At 39.6% G+C, this 15,535-nt stretch overlaps 1 protein-coding gene across 1 annotated transcript; it reads right to left on the bottom strand.

The window, feature by feature from the left end:
• Nucleotides 1-4,027: 4,027 nt before the first annotated feature.
• Nucleotides 4,028-7,964, bottom strand: Dh31 (diuretic hormone class 2). The gene is made up of 2 exons (XM_086968567.1): nt 7,432-7,964; nt 4,028-6,388 (listed from the first exon to the last, which is right to left on the bottom strand). Exons 1-2 carry the CDS (start codon nt 7,551-7,553, stop codon nt 6,247-6,249), a joined length of 264 nt encoding a protein of 87 aa, XP_086824693.1. The 5' UTR covers nt 7,554-7,964; the 3' UTR covers nt 4,028-6,246.
• Nucleotides 7,965-15,535: the final 7,571 nt, after the last annotated feature.

The following is a 15,535-nucleotide window of genomic DNA, read 5'->3' as shown; positions in this document are numbered from 1 at the left end:
TAAGCTGTCGATGGAGTCTCAGAACTATGCAAGGTTCTATTTGGAAACGGTATGCAGAGTATGACGCTACAGAGGCTAGATACTAGATAAAATAATAATAATATCATGTACAATAATAGAAGATACAGTGTTAACGAAGCCACTTTGGGAAGTTCTCTACCTGGGAAGGTACTACAATCCATTGGATCATTGATGTATCGTCTTGGTTACTTACGAACCAGGTAATAAAGTAAAAGTTACGAACTAACTTTCACTGTTATTATGGGTCAATTCAAAATCTGCTTGCCAAACTTTCCTCCGTTATTTTGCAAGCAATTATATAACAATATAATTCGCTTGATTCTTTGGTTATCATGTATATTTCTCAACTTTATCTCTAAAAGCTATGCTTGCCCTATGTTTGCAGTCTACTAGAATTCCGCTTCGAAGCTTATCCTTAATTATTGGACAAAACTAGTTTATATCACTATACCAGGGACGCGTTCTTCAGTATGAGCGTATTTTTTTGAATTCAGATTTTGCTATTTCCAATTTCGGCTGGAGTTGTACTATGATGTTTCAAAAATACATATGTACCTTCCCACCACCTTTCTTTTAGTTGGTACAAAAGCTATTGCTAATCTGTAAACGGTCACACATAGACAACTAGTAACGGAATGATGTTCTCCAATCGCTGCGGTACAGGATTTAGTCCCGGTAACGTGCGTACCTACTTAAGTAAATGATGGTTTAGGTTCGAAACCGGGCTTAAACACACTTCATTTTGTACTGGCAGCCAACCGTCTAAACTAATGCTTAACAGCAGCACGAAACTTAAAACTTGGAACATTTATTTATATACAGAAACTCAGAGAAGTACCGATGTCTTATAAGCAATGAGACGTCCTTGAATCGGGTGCTCCCCGTAAAGGTGGTCTTAGTTTAGATAGTCACTGTATGTATGCTGTACAAATAGACATCTGAGACTATGAGAACGCTCGATTGCATCCTAAGACGATCGTTGAACCTGATCGCCTTCTAGTTAAGCAATACGTCAATCACATTAAGCGTAACGCGAATTTTCCCATCGAACAAGCAGCAATGCTGGACTTCACCGGTATCGTTTATTATAAGTAATCATTATATTGAAAGAAGGGCATAGGCTTGTTAATTGCATCGGTTCAGTTTTCAGAATTTTGACATGTTAGTTGCTGTATAAACGAAAAAAATCTGCCATGCGAAAAAAAGACATATCACGCCGCTGAGCAATCCGTCGTCATTTTTCTTGGGAGCGGGACCAGGAAAGTATGGCGTCGTCCTTTCTAAAAAAACAGGCACGAAGTTGGCAAAAGACGGTTATTTGATGGACGAATACAAATCTCGTATTCCCTTACGCATATTTATTCGGTGTTTTATTACCTAAAAGTAAACTGAAAATGTGCAGCTATTGAATCTGCAGATCTATTCACGTGTTGTTTCCAACCGCTGATGCAGCCTTCTACACTCAATAATAAAAAAAATAGACTGTTACTCCAAGCAAGTTAGTCCTATTCACCTATTCTATTCATGAAACCGGTACTGTAAGCTTACTTAATATTAAATAGTCCTCGATAACCTAGGCTTAAAACAATTCATATCCTGTTGAGATCAATCGCTTGGAAAAAATATGTTAAGGCGTCGCTGCGCTGTGAGTTCGATTCAACCTCAAATACTGAGGGCAGTGTTTTAACGCAATCTATGCTTTTATATAATAATAAAATCATACAATAAATAATAAAATAGCTAATAATAATGACAAAAGGGTCGCCCTGACATGAATGCGCATTATAAGGTCCTGCGGACGTTTATAGATAGGTGGAAGCAGGACGATCAAATTGCTACCTTTTTACACAATCGAGTCATAGAAGTCGTAATCATAGACGGATCTCAGCATTGTGATTATGTGCCCCAGTTCCGCTCGGTGATTGCAAATGTATCTACGAAACATGGTACAATGATTAATACGGGTCGACTGCGAAGAATTCAAGTTAAGTGTATGACACGGTAGCGATAGTAAACACACCCAATACGAAATGCATTAAGGTGTTAATACTTCTGCAAAATTCTCAAATAACACGAAAATTTTTTCATGCCTTTTGGAAAATGCTGATAACTAGGGTTCGTATGTCGTAGCATAAAATCGAAAATTTCGAGACAATTTCGAAAAATTTAGTGTTGCGGTTGCAGCCAAAGTGTCAAACGAGCAATAGATAAGTTAGTCATATCTGCTAAATATAGTAGAATAATGGCGTCTCATTCTTAGCAAACGATTTGAATAATATAGAGTTTCTTGTTATAATAAACTTGTTACTACCAAATACAGACTAACATCAAAGCTAACAGACAGATACAACATTTACTCTGCGCTTAATACTGTACATGCGTAACACTACTAGGTAAATAATAAGCTCACGAACGCACCATTACTGATGTGCCTAAAACTCTAGACATTCTATCTTTAAAGTTAAATTACTGCCCGTTTATGTCACGTTACTATCAATCATATTGTAACGGTTGAAGCCGTCAAGTTGCCGCAAGTTCTAAACCGCTACTGGCTATCAAATGAAAGTTCAATGAAGCGAATCGTGTTGACAGCTAAATAACAACTGTAAACCATAGAATAATTACGAGCCTTCCATCACAGTCTGTCCGGCTGTTAATAGTCAACGCAATGTCGCGAACTTCAGATCACGGTTCGTTTCTCCCTTCAATTACACTTCCCGTCTCATTGACGGGACTCGAACCGGCCACTCTCACAGTTTAGTCATTGCATTTTAGAATATTGAAAATATCCTTGCAATAGCTAACAGCGCACAATTTTTTCCTCTAAATAACTGAAAATTAATTTTTCCTAAGGGTAAGGCGACCTTTTACGGCCTACTTCATAATTTACTCCACCCAAAAACCATAAGGCTACACTTGTTCCATCCCCATACATACAAGTATGTGGCCTAACGTTGTTTACTTCAACTTTTATGGATCAGCGACTTGATATTCACAGAAAACCTCTTCATTTCACGCTAAGCTAGAGGGTGCGTGCGTGTCTCTTTATATGGAAGAAGAAGGCTAGATGCAAGAACCGTTAAGCTGATAATACGTGCTAACTATGTTAAAGCCCAAAGCTGCCTTATCGATTTGCTCTGTCATTTTAGTGCTTCAAGCGTTCGTGTACGGGCGTGTACGCACGTGGAACCAGAATTGTTCGTGAAGAATGCTGTGATTTGACGTATCGATGCTGTGATTTTCATTGTTTGGAAAACGGCTTTGATTCGCTTGATCGACCCGTACAAAGGCGTGTTGTCGACCTTAGAGGCTGTATTCCGTAGGGGCGGGCGGGGGGGAGGGAATACGTCGTCCTTAGTAATGCCTCGTCATAGCCGAAGACACCGCAGAGTCAACAGGCTCTAATTGGACATCGATAATGAACCTTAAAGATCCAATTTCAACGGCGATTTATACGATTCGTTTACCTACTGGACCGTAGTTACCTGAGCGAACGTTGTTTACGCTGCGGTTAGAATGCTAGTATACCATTCTGCCGCAATGCGGCGCTGCCGGTTAGCCGAAGTCTCAGACGAAGCGATCTACGTCAGTTACGCAGCCTCGACGTTTATTAAATCTAATGTACTTATTAAGTGTATCTGTTTACGGTCGAAAGGCCTATTTTTGTGCAGTTGTTTTTAGAAGTAGGTTTTCCATGATCCTGTACTTGTGTTATTATTGGTTTGCTTGCTGTTGTGTAAAACGAAGCACCTACATGTTGTGCCTTTATAACAATGGTAAATCGTTGATTCGGGAGAATGGAGCGGCAATCATCGTGCCTATAAAAGCATAGCCTCGTCTTCGGCCCAGTGCGAGAAATGTCAGTGGTCAATCTGAAACAAGTCACGAAGCATCTGTCCAGTAAATATGTGTGTGTAGTATTCTGCTACTTAGCCTTCGTATTTGTAACTATCCTATACCATTATGTCGAACTAATTGTCTATAACAAAGTTAAAGGGCTTGCCCATATCTGCAAACAAGTATCGTCTTTTATTTTTGCCGAATTTGGGTTTGATTCACCGTATATTTTTGTAAATATTTGTCTTCATGCTGAAACGTATTCGCTTGTTCGACGTTATGCGACCGACCGCATTTTCGCTTGAGTTGTCCGTTGCAAGTCGTTCCTCTTCGTGAAAACTATTGATGTTCCTCTAGGAGTCCCCAGCTACGAAGTGATATCGCGTTCTTTTGCTCTCCGATACCATTGCTTGATTCGCTCGTTCAGCTCTTTTTACTAGTTGGCCTGTAGTTTTAATGTCAGTTAGTCTCCCTAGATTTAGTTCTGTCATTGCTGATGATACCATAACAGATTGATTGCTACCTCATGACAAGTTGAAACACGTGAGTGAACTCGAGTTCATTCATTCAATTCAGCTAATGTCGTACAGTTTATAATGGTGCTTGCAGTAATAACAATAGGTTTTTTTGTTTTTTGCTCGGATTTTTTCGTCTGCTATTTTTTTTTGTTTCGCTTGTATCGTTCTATAGTAAATGTTGGTTGCTATTTATATAAATTACACAATCTCTTTGTTATCTTTCTATCTTTTCCCGTCGTTGCAGTTTTGGTTATGTCAACTGTTTCTGATTTTCCATCGTGTAGTGTTCTGAAGCAAATCCTTAGCTTCCTGTCTTTTTGCTGCTTTTATAGCCTTTGTGGAGCGTGTATTGTTTGACATCCCTACCATGCTCCGTCTAACGAAACGCAGCAAATGACATCCCTTCCATTTTCCCACATCATTTCGTTTGTTCTTCTTTTTTGCGTGTATCGTCATAAACAGCCGCTGATGACATCATTTTCGTTTGGTTTCTTTCTGTACTTATCTGTTAACTATCTGCACCGAACATGTTGCGTTGTAGATATTTGTTGTCTATCTATTGGTCGGCTGGTTGTGTTTGGCTCGCTTATGACGGCTACACATTCATCAATTCTTCAGCTAATTCCAACACATCAGCTATGTTCGTCAGCGACAAAAAAGTTTTCACAGGGATATGCCTCTTGGACTCGCGATTTTCGACAGTCTGTATACCTATTATCTGGAGATATCAATAGTATTACTGCTGGTGAGCAAGGTCTCTCACTGCGCAAGTGTCCACCTATCCCCTAGAAACTGCATTCGATCTGCGGTCTCTTACTTCTAGTGAATGCTAGAGAATCTTGTTTATAAATACCAATCATTAGCAAATTGGTCGGTAGCATTTTGCCTGATGCGCCGGTAGCTATCTGATAAAATAGTATCGTAATACAGTAGATTGTAACCAGATCCTGTGCGGGACAAGTACAATAGATCGATATATGACTTCAGGGGTTACATTCTGGTGTGGGCAGGTCACTAAAGGTCTATCTGAGGTTTCGGGTGCTGTCAGCGCATCTTGAAATTATATTGCTGTTACCTAACGTAGATGAGCATATGTTATCGGGTCGCTATGACAACATGCCGTAAAGTCTCGCTGATCGATATGTAATCCTTTCTTGTGGATGTTGTTCATTAACATTATCGGAGGTCCTTGGATCTTTGCTCCTCAGTCTATATATGTTTCTTGTAGTGTTCTTCAACAGCCAGTATTTGTCCTTTAATCTGCATGTCTCTTCTCCAACAGCTGATGTCTTCATAACCGCGCCTGTACCCGTGTCTGTACACGATTCTGCCTGTGTATCAGCCAGCCTCTTTACTATTGTTTAGCTTAACTGATTACCACCCCACCTACCCATTTCAAGTTCCAACGACGTGCTAACAATCGTTATCGTAAAAGTTCTCTACTTGTGGGGTGAGTATTGATTTGTTTCGACTTTGTGTCTCTTGTTTGTCGACAGTTTAATCTACTTGGGCGTTGACCAAATCCTCCGCAACCGTCGCCCGATTTCGTTTGTTCCTTTAACAATTTCTACGTGCATTCTTTCTCGGGACCAAAATGTAGGACGATGGCCAAACGCCTGACTCACGTCAGCTTTCGGTGCACTAGCGTCTTTCATAACGATCGTGTGCTTTTCTTGGAAGCGTGCACCAGATGGCGTCAGGCTATAGCCCGTTAACAAGGAGGTTTTTACTAGTTAACAGAGGTGATACTAATAATCGTAATGGGTACAGGATAATTAATAAACGTGTAGTACATTATTCAGGTCCGTGGGAAGTAAATTTTCCTGGTGGGGTGTTGCCTGCTGCAAGCAATTGGCTTCTAATCAAAGATCTACCTCCGACCGGGGCCATAGGGATCGTTGGCGTACTTGAGACCGAGACGCGCCTTGGCAGCGTCCACGCCCGACATGCCGCGCGCCAGCCCGAAGTCCAACATTCCGTTCGACCGCTTATCGCCAAGCATCAACTCCACGCTATGGCAGAGAAGTATCGGCGAAGCGAGACGTGAGTGAGAAAACAAATCTACTTATGGAAATTTTTTTTTGCTTTTCCTTAACAATTGAAGAATCTGTTCTTCGTCTGCGTACATCTTGTTAGTTATAAGAAGAAAATATACGTAAGAAGTTCCCAACCGTCGTTTCGCACTGTTAAGAGACGTATGTGTGCGTCTAAAGAAATTCTCTACTTGCGAAGATCAATTTTCTTTAATTTCCTTGGGTAAGTTGAGTATGTACCTCAAAGATCATGAGTATCTATCTCAAAGGTTTGCCTCCTTTAAGGATAGATGTCAAAAACCATTGAGATAAATAGCAACAGCTAACTGCTTAATCTTAACATGGCTGTTTATTTATGTCATGTTATCCCTTTTTGCTTTACTATTCTCCATCTGAGCCATCATTTCGAAAACGGATACATTCTTTAAAGTGGTAACAGGCAACCGAAAATTCTAAACCATGGTCTGAGGAAAATGATCCTAATGTGCAGCCGTATAACAACTTCATAGCGTGTTTTACTTATGTGTCTAATTTCATGCACCCCTGATGCACTAAATAGATCCACGCCCTGAGATAATGCCGAATTTGCAAACAGTTGAATCTCGATATAATACTGATATACCAGAAGAGTGAGTTGCTAACTGTTACCAATGATACTTAACTGGTTGATTACATCAACGACAAAACCAGTACAAAAGATAATGGCCCCCATGATCCGACTAGTACACTCGCATTCCCTTTGTTGAATGGCCTACCCCGACTCTATTAGCCTTCTGATGTCCAACTTACCGAAACCTATAATATACTAAATGTCAAGTGAAGTTTTTTCTTCACAACTGGATCATGACAATTTGAAAGGTAATGCACCATCAGTAGCTGGACGTTTAACTATTGAAATATATCTGAGCATAATTAATAATCTGCATTATTTTTCAATTGTCACAACTATAAGCGAATGCAAGCTATCGATTGATATTCATACTAAAATATGGTAGGTTACAGACATTAGGAATTTCTCTTACCTGGGAGGATGCTGCATGAAGTAATAGTACTGAAGAGCCTCGTCGCTACGCGGTGCTGGTGAAGTGAAACATCCGGCAAAAGCCAAAAGAAATACAACGACAACTACTTGAATCTGAGTCATCTCGACGAAGTCCACAACGGCTGGAAAGAAGACTGTCAGACCCTGCTTGGTACAGTTAATCAGTACCAAACTTTCTCGTTCAACTTCTGAATTTACACCAGCCAGCCACTTGCGTTCGTATACTGACACCAAGCTGTGTTATGTACCTTCTAAGGCTGGGTCTATTCTTTCCGATCTACCTGTCTGCCTGCCTTCTCTCTAGTTGAAAATTGCTGGTATTGGTTCCCACGTAGTCGCTCAGAAATTCGATCGCAAGTTCCCGTCTCTGTGGTCTAGTCGCTGGTTTTATCTCGGACCTCTTCTCCTCGCGTAGGAGGCTCCGCCAAAGGGAGAGGGCATTCGAGGGATATTGCTGGGGCAGGACTACTCTGGGGCCGCAGCAGCTCAAGGCTTGCATTTAGCAGAACCTACTGTTTCCTTGGACCTGATGGTTAAGACTGATAATAGTCTGCCTCGAGCTAATCGAAACATGAAATACATATTTAATAGATCGAGATAGAAAATTAATAGAGATAAAAAATCAGTGATATTTAACCGAACTTGTTACTAGGTGATATATAATCAACACAATGTGCATGTTTTACGCATAATAGCTAAATTAAGCGCTTGGCTTGCTTGATGCAGGCCACGACGTTTGCGGGAGTAGTAACGTGGGCTGTTTATGTCAATTCGCTGATTTGGTGGCTATCTCAGCGTGTTAAGGGTGATATGACATGTCCCTTGTTTATCGCTGACACGGCCAGTAACTCGTAAGGACGTCGCGATTTACAAACGTATATCTATAACGGCAATGACGCCTAGTTGAGTTTAAGGAGGACCAGTCAAACATGCATTGGAGCTATTGGTATCATAGCTGAAAGAGATAGTTCGCTCAGGCAACTATCTTCGAAGCGGAGAAATCTTCCCAAAATAAACAACCTGCCATACGTTTACAGCATCTTACATGAGGTACATCAATGATAATTGCTAATGGACTGATTGCCGGACGTCAATCCATCCAGCCGGATGCAATGTCCTCCGTAATGGAGTGTCGCAAAGTCCTCAGCTTACGCCTGGCACAAAGGGTTCTGCTAAGCCTTAGCTCGGGTAAATGGAGAGCGCACGTGTTGTGTGCACGCGTCTGTCGCTCTCCGTAAAAATTAGGTGGCAGAATCGAATGACTTAAGCGTGGGTCCGGCAGAGGGAATAGTTCACGCAACACGCCATGCATCCCCGTGCGATAACTTTAACTTCAAGAATAATTAAGCATCTTATAACACAGCATTTACTTCAAAGTGGACAAATGAATGGGGAAAAGTATTGGAGTTAGTGCTGCGTTGCCAAGCAAAGTGACAATGAAAATGACTCCCTTCTTTGCCTCTAGAGGCATATTTTGTAATAAAGTAGCAAAAAAAAACTAAAAATTGGAATTTCACATATGTAACGCCCCAGAAGCTCCAATAACTCACGCGCACTACGGCTATAGTCTGCGAATTAATTTGCGATACGTCCTCAAATAATAGGAGATTATTATTCTGAAATCAACCGGGAGATCATGAAGCAAGTGGAAACCTGCTGTTGATTTCGTTATTGGTAGAAATTAATGATTTTCCGCCAGTTTTCAATTTCCCTCGTGCGTCTTCCCTATGCCATCTTTCTTGCCTACTTATGAACCGCAAAAATCATAATAAAATAGAAATACCTATGTACTAGCGTTGACAGTACCTGGATTTACCTATGGTTGTAGCGGCTGGCCGTTCTTATCTTATTGTATCGTAAATAATAGTTTCGATTGTTTCACGCCCGGTACTTCGCTTAAACACCACCTTAATCTTTTTAAGATTTACTTAATCTTTTTCATAATAAAAAGTTTAAGTAAATCTAGATCCGTTTTCGAATTTAGGCCACCTCGCATGTACCCAAGTTAAGAAAGCAAGCAACCAGCTTACCGCTGCACTACTACGAAAACGTTTTTACTGTATTTTAACGAACCACGTTGTATGTTAGTACCACGTATAGTAGGATATAATGTAACCTTTGGTTAGCGTAGTACATTTTATTATGAACTCTACTCACTTTTGCTTTCAGGATATGAGCCTTGTTTCTCGCGATCGAAATCGAGTATGCCACAGAATATATTATATATGTTATGGTATGGAGTATATATATTCTGTGTGAGCTTATACAAAACGTTGTGCAAGAGATGAAGGAATCGTTAACTGCGAGAGCGATTCAAATGAAAAAAGTTCTTCAAAGCCAAAATTGTTCTTACATGTTAGTGGATGAATTGAGCCGTAATGTAAACAACTTAGCTTCCGCCAACAATGAAAATTAAGTGAGGCTATCTTATTTAAGTTCATATTGAGATTTCGGACTGTCGAGCTACTAATTTGTTTCTTACTAAAGAATAAATTAAGCTGAACATTAACTATCTATATAACAGTCAGAAGAAAAATAGGAGGAGAAACGAACGTTTTTGCACTGTGCGATGTAATTCCTGCGCTGCTCGAATCTGTTACCGCTGAAATGACGAGGATGATTTGTACCTTAATTCAGAGATATCGGCAGTATTTTTATTTTCTAGAAGCTGGCTATAAGACCCTAGTTGACCATCTATCCACTATTTACTAAGTTTTGAGTTAACTGTTTCAGATACTTTAGTTTATAAACTTAGTTCTATTCTAGGTGTTTAGCCCCCTGCGTGCTATCATTGTATTCAGGGGCTTTTCGTATGTATAACAAGTCAAAGTTCTGCAGCGTCAGACATGCAAGTGTTTATTCGAATTGAACCTAGACATTTTAAAGCTTTGGCTTATAGAGCAATCACATTATCAAATTTCTAAATGGCTCATCTTGATGGCGTGAACCTGCTTTAAATAATAAGTATAAAAGCTATTGGCGCTGATCAGACTCCACTGCGTAGAAATCTAACGTAAAAAGTCCCTAGGTTTGCACTGAGGATCGAACCTGATATTACGGTTTAGAATCAGACGCCTCTCAGTAACCCAATTTTTCCGTTAACTTTGCCTTTTGCTCAACGTCCAACCCCAAAGTAATTCGTCTAAATATTTTACAGACTCCATTCATCCACCCATTCATCATGTCAAACGACTGATTTTTTTTAGCTAATCTGTGTATTTATCTCAACGAATTTCCCTATAGCAGCTCAACACGGATTTCGTAAAAAAAGTTGGCATGCTTACATTTAACATCTATTTAGGAAAATTCAAATAATAAGGTTGATTTTACTTGTTTGTTAGTGAATGTAGCTCATTAGTCGTAAAAAAAATTTCTTTAGCTTTCAACACTTTTGGAAAAAAGCACAGAGGCGATCAAAGTAAAGGAGTCCCAGTAGGCGTGAAGTTCCGCGACTTCAATACCTTTTAAGTGAATACCACTTTCGGTTTTGTGACAAAACGCATGACATGATCAACTTTTTGACATTTCTATAAGCATAATTTTTTAGGTTCTATTTTTCTAGTCCCTGTTCTGTGGACGATGATCATAAAATGTTCACAAAAGCTCCGTTCGATATCAAGCCCTGGTTGACAAAGTTGACTGGCAGGCCGTAACAGTGTCTGCTCACCTAGCTAGAGTTAAAAGAACGTCGAAATAGATTCATTCTTATATATTCTCATAAGGACCTGTAACTTAACAAAGGCGACCTTAAGGCCGGTGATGCACTTATGTGAGCTGATGCCGCGAAACTGAGCGGCAAAGTATATACGTTTCAAAAAACAATGAATGTAATGAAAAAAATCTTTGATAATGCGCTACTTGTGCGCTAATTGGATTAATTATAATAAGGTTTTTTTGCCAGATACCGAAATTTTCCTTATGTAGCCATTAGGTTAAACGCACTTACTGATAAACGCATCTAAAGGTCTCATTAAACATTCGGCTGTCGGAGAAAACACGTCCTGCTACAAGTATCTCTGTGAACTAGGAACGCGTTATACGGAACCAATATAGTCGGAAGATTAGAACTTGACTCATATAATACCAGCATGAATATCAGTAGGGTATCAAAACAACCGAATTCAGGACCTTGAAATAATTGGCGAAAGACTTTGATATATGCTAACCAAAATTAAGTTAAGAATAAAAACATATATATGTATAGAAAACATTCAATACAATCTTATAAAATGAGACTTGTACGTAGCGGTGATTCTCTAAGTATGTGCGATAGTCACCACGAAAAGAAATAGCTCTCGTATCGTTTTCTTGCTATGAGTATTGCTTAAATATTCAGTCTAGCTTTGGCGTTTTCTAGAAACTCCCTGCCTTTAATTGGGCCTGGATTCGGCACGAACGTTGGATAGATTATGCCTGGTTTAACATATATATGAAGCATGTTTTACATAGAAAGGGCTTTCATCAAAAAAAGTCGATAGAATGCACATAGAACGTCGTGAAGCACAATGTATGCTGTATACTGTGGGTAATTTAAGCACGTAGACGTAATGACATCAAAACCTTTAATTGCAATCTGGAATTTATAATTTATGCCATCTTTATAAGACACGATAATTAAGTAACTCGAACCTTGTCGCTATTACTTCCATCCCTAAGCTTCCTCCTTTCGACATTCGCTGCGTGAATAATTTAGAATTAGTATTTCATGCCGCATGCACCAAGTTGCATAGCCCTACAAGGAATGGTATAGCAAAATGATGATCTTCTTTCTGAGCTAGGCACCAAACGAAAATTGATGTTTGGTAGTCTTGATTTTTTGTAAATAGAGAATAATCCTTTATCTGAATACTGTTATATCAGCAGATCTGTAAATTTAATTTTTTCTTCATGATACAGAAGCATATGCAGGACGCTGGCGTGTGATTTCAATAAATCACCTATTATTAAGCATTCGGTGTACTCAGGCTACTCCGGAGCGCGAATGTTTACCTATTGTACTGCCTACTCACCTCAGCCAACCGTAATTTTATAAACGATATTATAGCCTTTCAAATATTTGCGCGTATATTAACTATCGTGTTTTAACTGTATTAGCAGTTATTGGTATGTTTGTATTTCAACTTGTTGGAAATTATTAAAAACAGTTGCCTCACTTATTTATGATAGTGAATAAAATGTTAGCGACATTTTCTAACAAACTCAAAAGTATATGGAAAGGCCCGCGCAAATTTGGAACATTCAGCCTTATGTAGCACCCAAAACGATTCGACATCTCATAACATCTGCGTAAGAGCCTATGCAGCGAACTAGAGGGAGGCACAGTAATAATGGGTCATGTAAACCTCAATAGCGGCATACAGCATACGAGACAACAACGGCATTACGTCCAAACGTCCTTAAGCTACTGAAGCGACAGGAGATCATACACCAAAGCGATGAAAAGCGTCGTACGCCCAATCAAATCCCTCGTCCGGTTCGGAGTTCTACGAACGTAAGTTCTCCTGGGCGGATGATTACGGCAACATATAAGCTAATACAGTTCACAGACATACCCAATAGAAAACAAAAAAGGAATACCCCAATAAAAATATAGCGCGAATACAGATTCAATATATAATATTTCTCTACTAATGAGCCGTGGACGTTTAAGGTTACGAGTGGGTAACATGACATCAATACACCTTAATACTGCTATAAATAAGTATAATTCAATGTATGTTATGATACCTCGCTAAGCAATCGATACTCGTTACTCCTTAGAGCTGCGGTGTGGCCTATTTAGACATTAGCACTTTTTCGTGCCAACGACGTAAAAGACAGAACTGCGTTTATACACATATATATAATAATACAATGACGGCTGTTTGGTCGTCTTGCCGGCTAGAGAGCAACTCGAACATGGCGTCTACAATATAGAATTAACAGTATTTAAATAGGTTTTTGTTTATTACAAACTTTATACATATAAGGTTATATGCAAATAGATCATTAATAAGGTAAAGACTGTCGGTTTATTTACCTTACGCATTTTTCGACATACATCTAGCCCCATATCTGAAATTGGCGCTATGGACACTTTTTTTAGGTTTGTAAGTACATCTTGCTTTGTAGGTACCTCCATGCAAAGGGCGTAGTCTACTTGCGTAATCTTGAAAGCCATTCGACATCACCGTGCCTCAAGAACAACCGTTTATCGAAATGATTCCGTAAGAATACGATTGCGTTATTTGTTGCGTGGAGGGTAGACCACCCCGCTGAAGCCAAATGTTTTGCACACTTTTTAAAAAGGTTTGGGGTACGAAAAAGCCTAGGATCATCTCCTGGTAGCGAACAGTGTGCAGTTTACAGTTTCGTCCAAAAAAAGTAGCCAATCGTGCCTTCGGCCCACATGTCGTATCGGACAGTGTTTTTTTTTTTGGGAATGTAAGCCTTTTTCCTGAATATCCCGGGTATTCTCGTCCTACAACAGCCCGCTAATAGCAGGCAAACTTAATCAAAAGATCCGTGTCGTTATTTTAGAGATAGAACGAAATGTGCGCGAAAAAATGGTTGAAAATTAAGTGAAACAAATAAGTACCATGAAGAAAGCTCACTTTTTTTAGATATTTATTTAGGTAAAATCTTATCTGTATAATACTTGTAATTGAGAAAGCCTGCAATGCAAATACATCGAGTTGTTTTTTTGTGAACGCCATTTTGAAGTTCATTACCAGATCATAGCCATCTTTGTACTTCAAGTCGCATAAAGGACATTAATGCATTAATCGTAATCTATTCAAAACCAAAGGTTAACAAAATATTGCTCACGTAAGACGTGTCTCCAGGACAAACACACGTTTCTATAGCGCAGCAAGCAACCGCTACTGTTTGATACAACTATTGTACGAAACTGGTGGCCCTTGATCCCAGTTCCATTTCAGGCCAGATTATGACGTTACCATTTTCATATTTCACGGATCAAGCAATAATTGCACTCAAGTTATTAATTAAAGTTACAGCGTTAAGTCACGTTTGCAAGTTCGAGAAACTCGCAGTCCTGATTACCAGCTGGCTCGCCTGCCATCAGAGTGTACTTCAACTCATTGGAAAGCAAAGAACAAGAAACGAAGAGCTAGAATATTATGTGCATATTAACACATATGACTCATTTAAGCATCAGACTTCCCCGGACGGCTATTTTATTTAAACGAAACTTCTATTTTCACTTCGATGTACGCTTTTTTTTGCGAGTTAAGCAAGCCCTTCTTAAGCCAGGGAAGGGTATACGCATTTGAATCGTATTATCTTTAAAAACAGTTATATCCTTTAGCGCTTTCGCTTGTTCTGATGTTTATGCTTGATAATTCATGATGTAGCATAGTGGCAGTAAATCCTGGTATCAGTTCGGTTTATTTTTTTTGTCGCTTTTTTATCTAAATTCCTCTTGAAACGCGTTGAAAATATACAATCTACAACAGTCCAGTTACGCTTGTGAAACGGGGCGTATGTGGCAGGAAATTTGTTTAAAAATCTGCATATTTGCACACGTGCACACTGTTCGACGTACAGCCAAGCTCGAGTGAGCTCCACTCTTCTCTAGGGCAGCGTGCTTTAGTTCGCAAACGCAGCCATTTTTAAATTTCCCCTCGGTACAGTTGGCGTGATCATTGCGCTCCGCCTACACAGCACCCATCGAAGCTCTGCTTCTTAATATGCTTTGTTTCACAATCTAGAGTCCCCAAAACTTCTACGCCGTGCAGCCGACTCGAAGTAGCATGCCATGGGTTGAAATGCATAAGAGGTTGCGTGTCGCTTCTTCTATATGTGCTCCATCACTTCGTCTCGAGAAATCCACAAGTAAATCAACGAGCAAACTTGGCATATCAAGAATGAAAAGAAGAGGACCTGCCATTGAGGTCGTAAGGACGATTTACGGCTTAATCTAATATACGATGTGCATCTAATTTATGGCCGATATCAACAAAAATCAAAATAGATTGTGGGACAGAAACGCAAAAGCGGGTTGACGTCTAAATGATTTACTGTGCATTCCCATCATTAGTCTAAAACCATCAAAAAAAAACATGGATGAAAAGGCAATGCGC

The sequence above is a fragment of the Varroa jacobsoni genome, unplaced genomic scaffold, assembly GCF_002532875.2.
Source record: "Varroa jacobsoni isolate VJ856 unplaced genomic scaffold, vjacob_1.0 scaffold_518, whole genome shotgun sequence".
NCBI classification, from domain to species: domain Eukaryota; kingdom Metazoa; phylum Arthropoda; class Arachnida; order Mesostigmata; family Varroidae; genus Varroa; species Varroa jacobsoni.
Note: the sequence above shows the minus strand (reverse complement) of the source record. Positions and strands in the feature narration are given on the sequence as shown.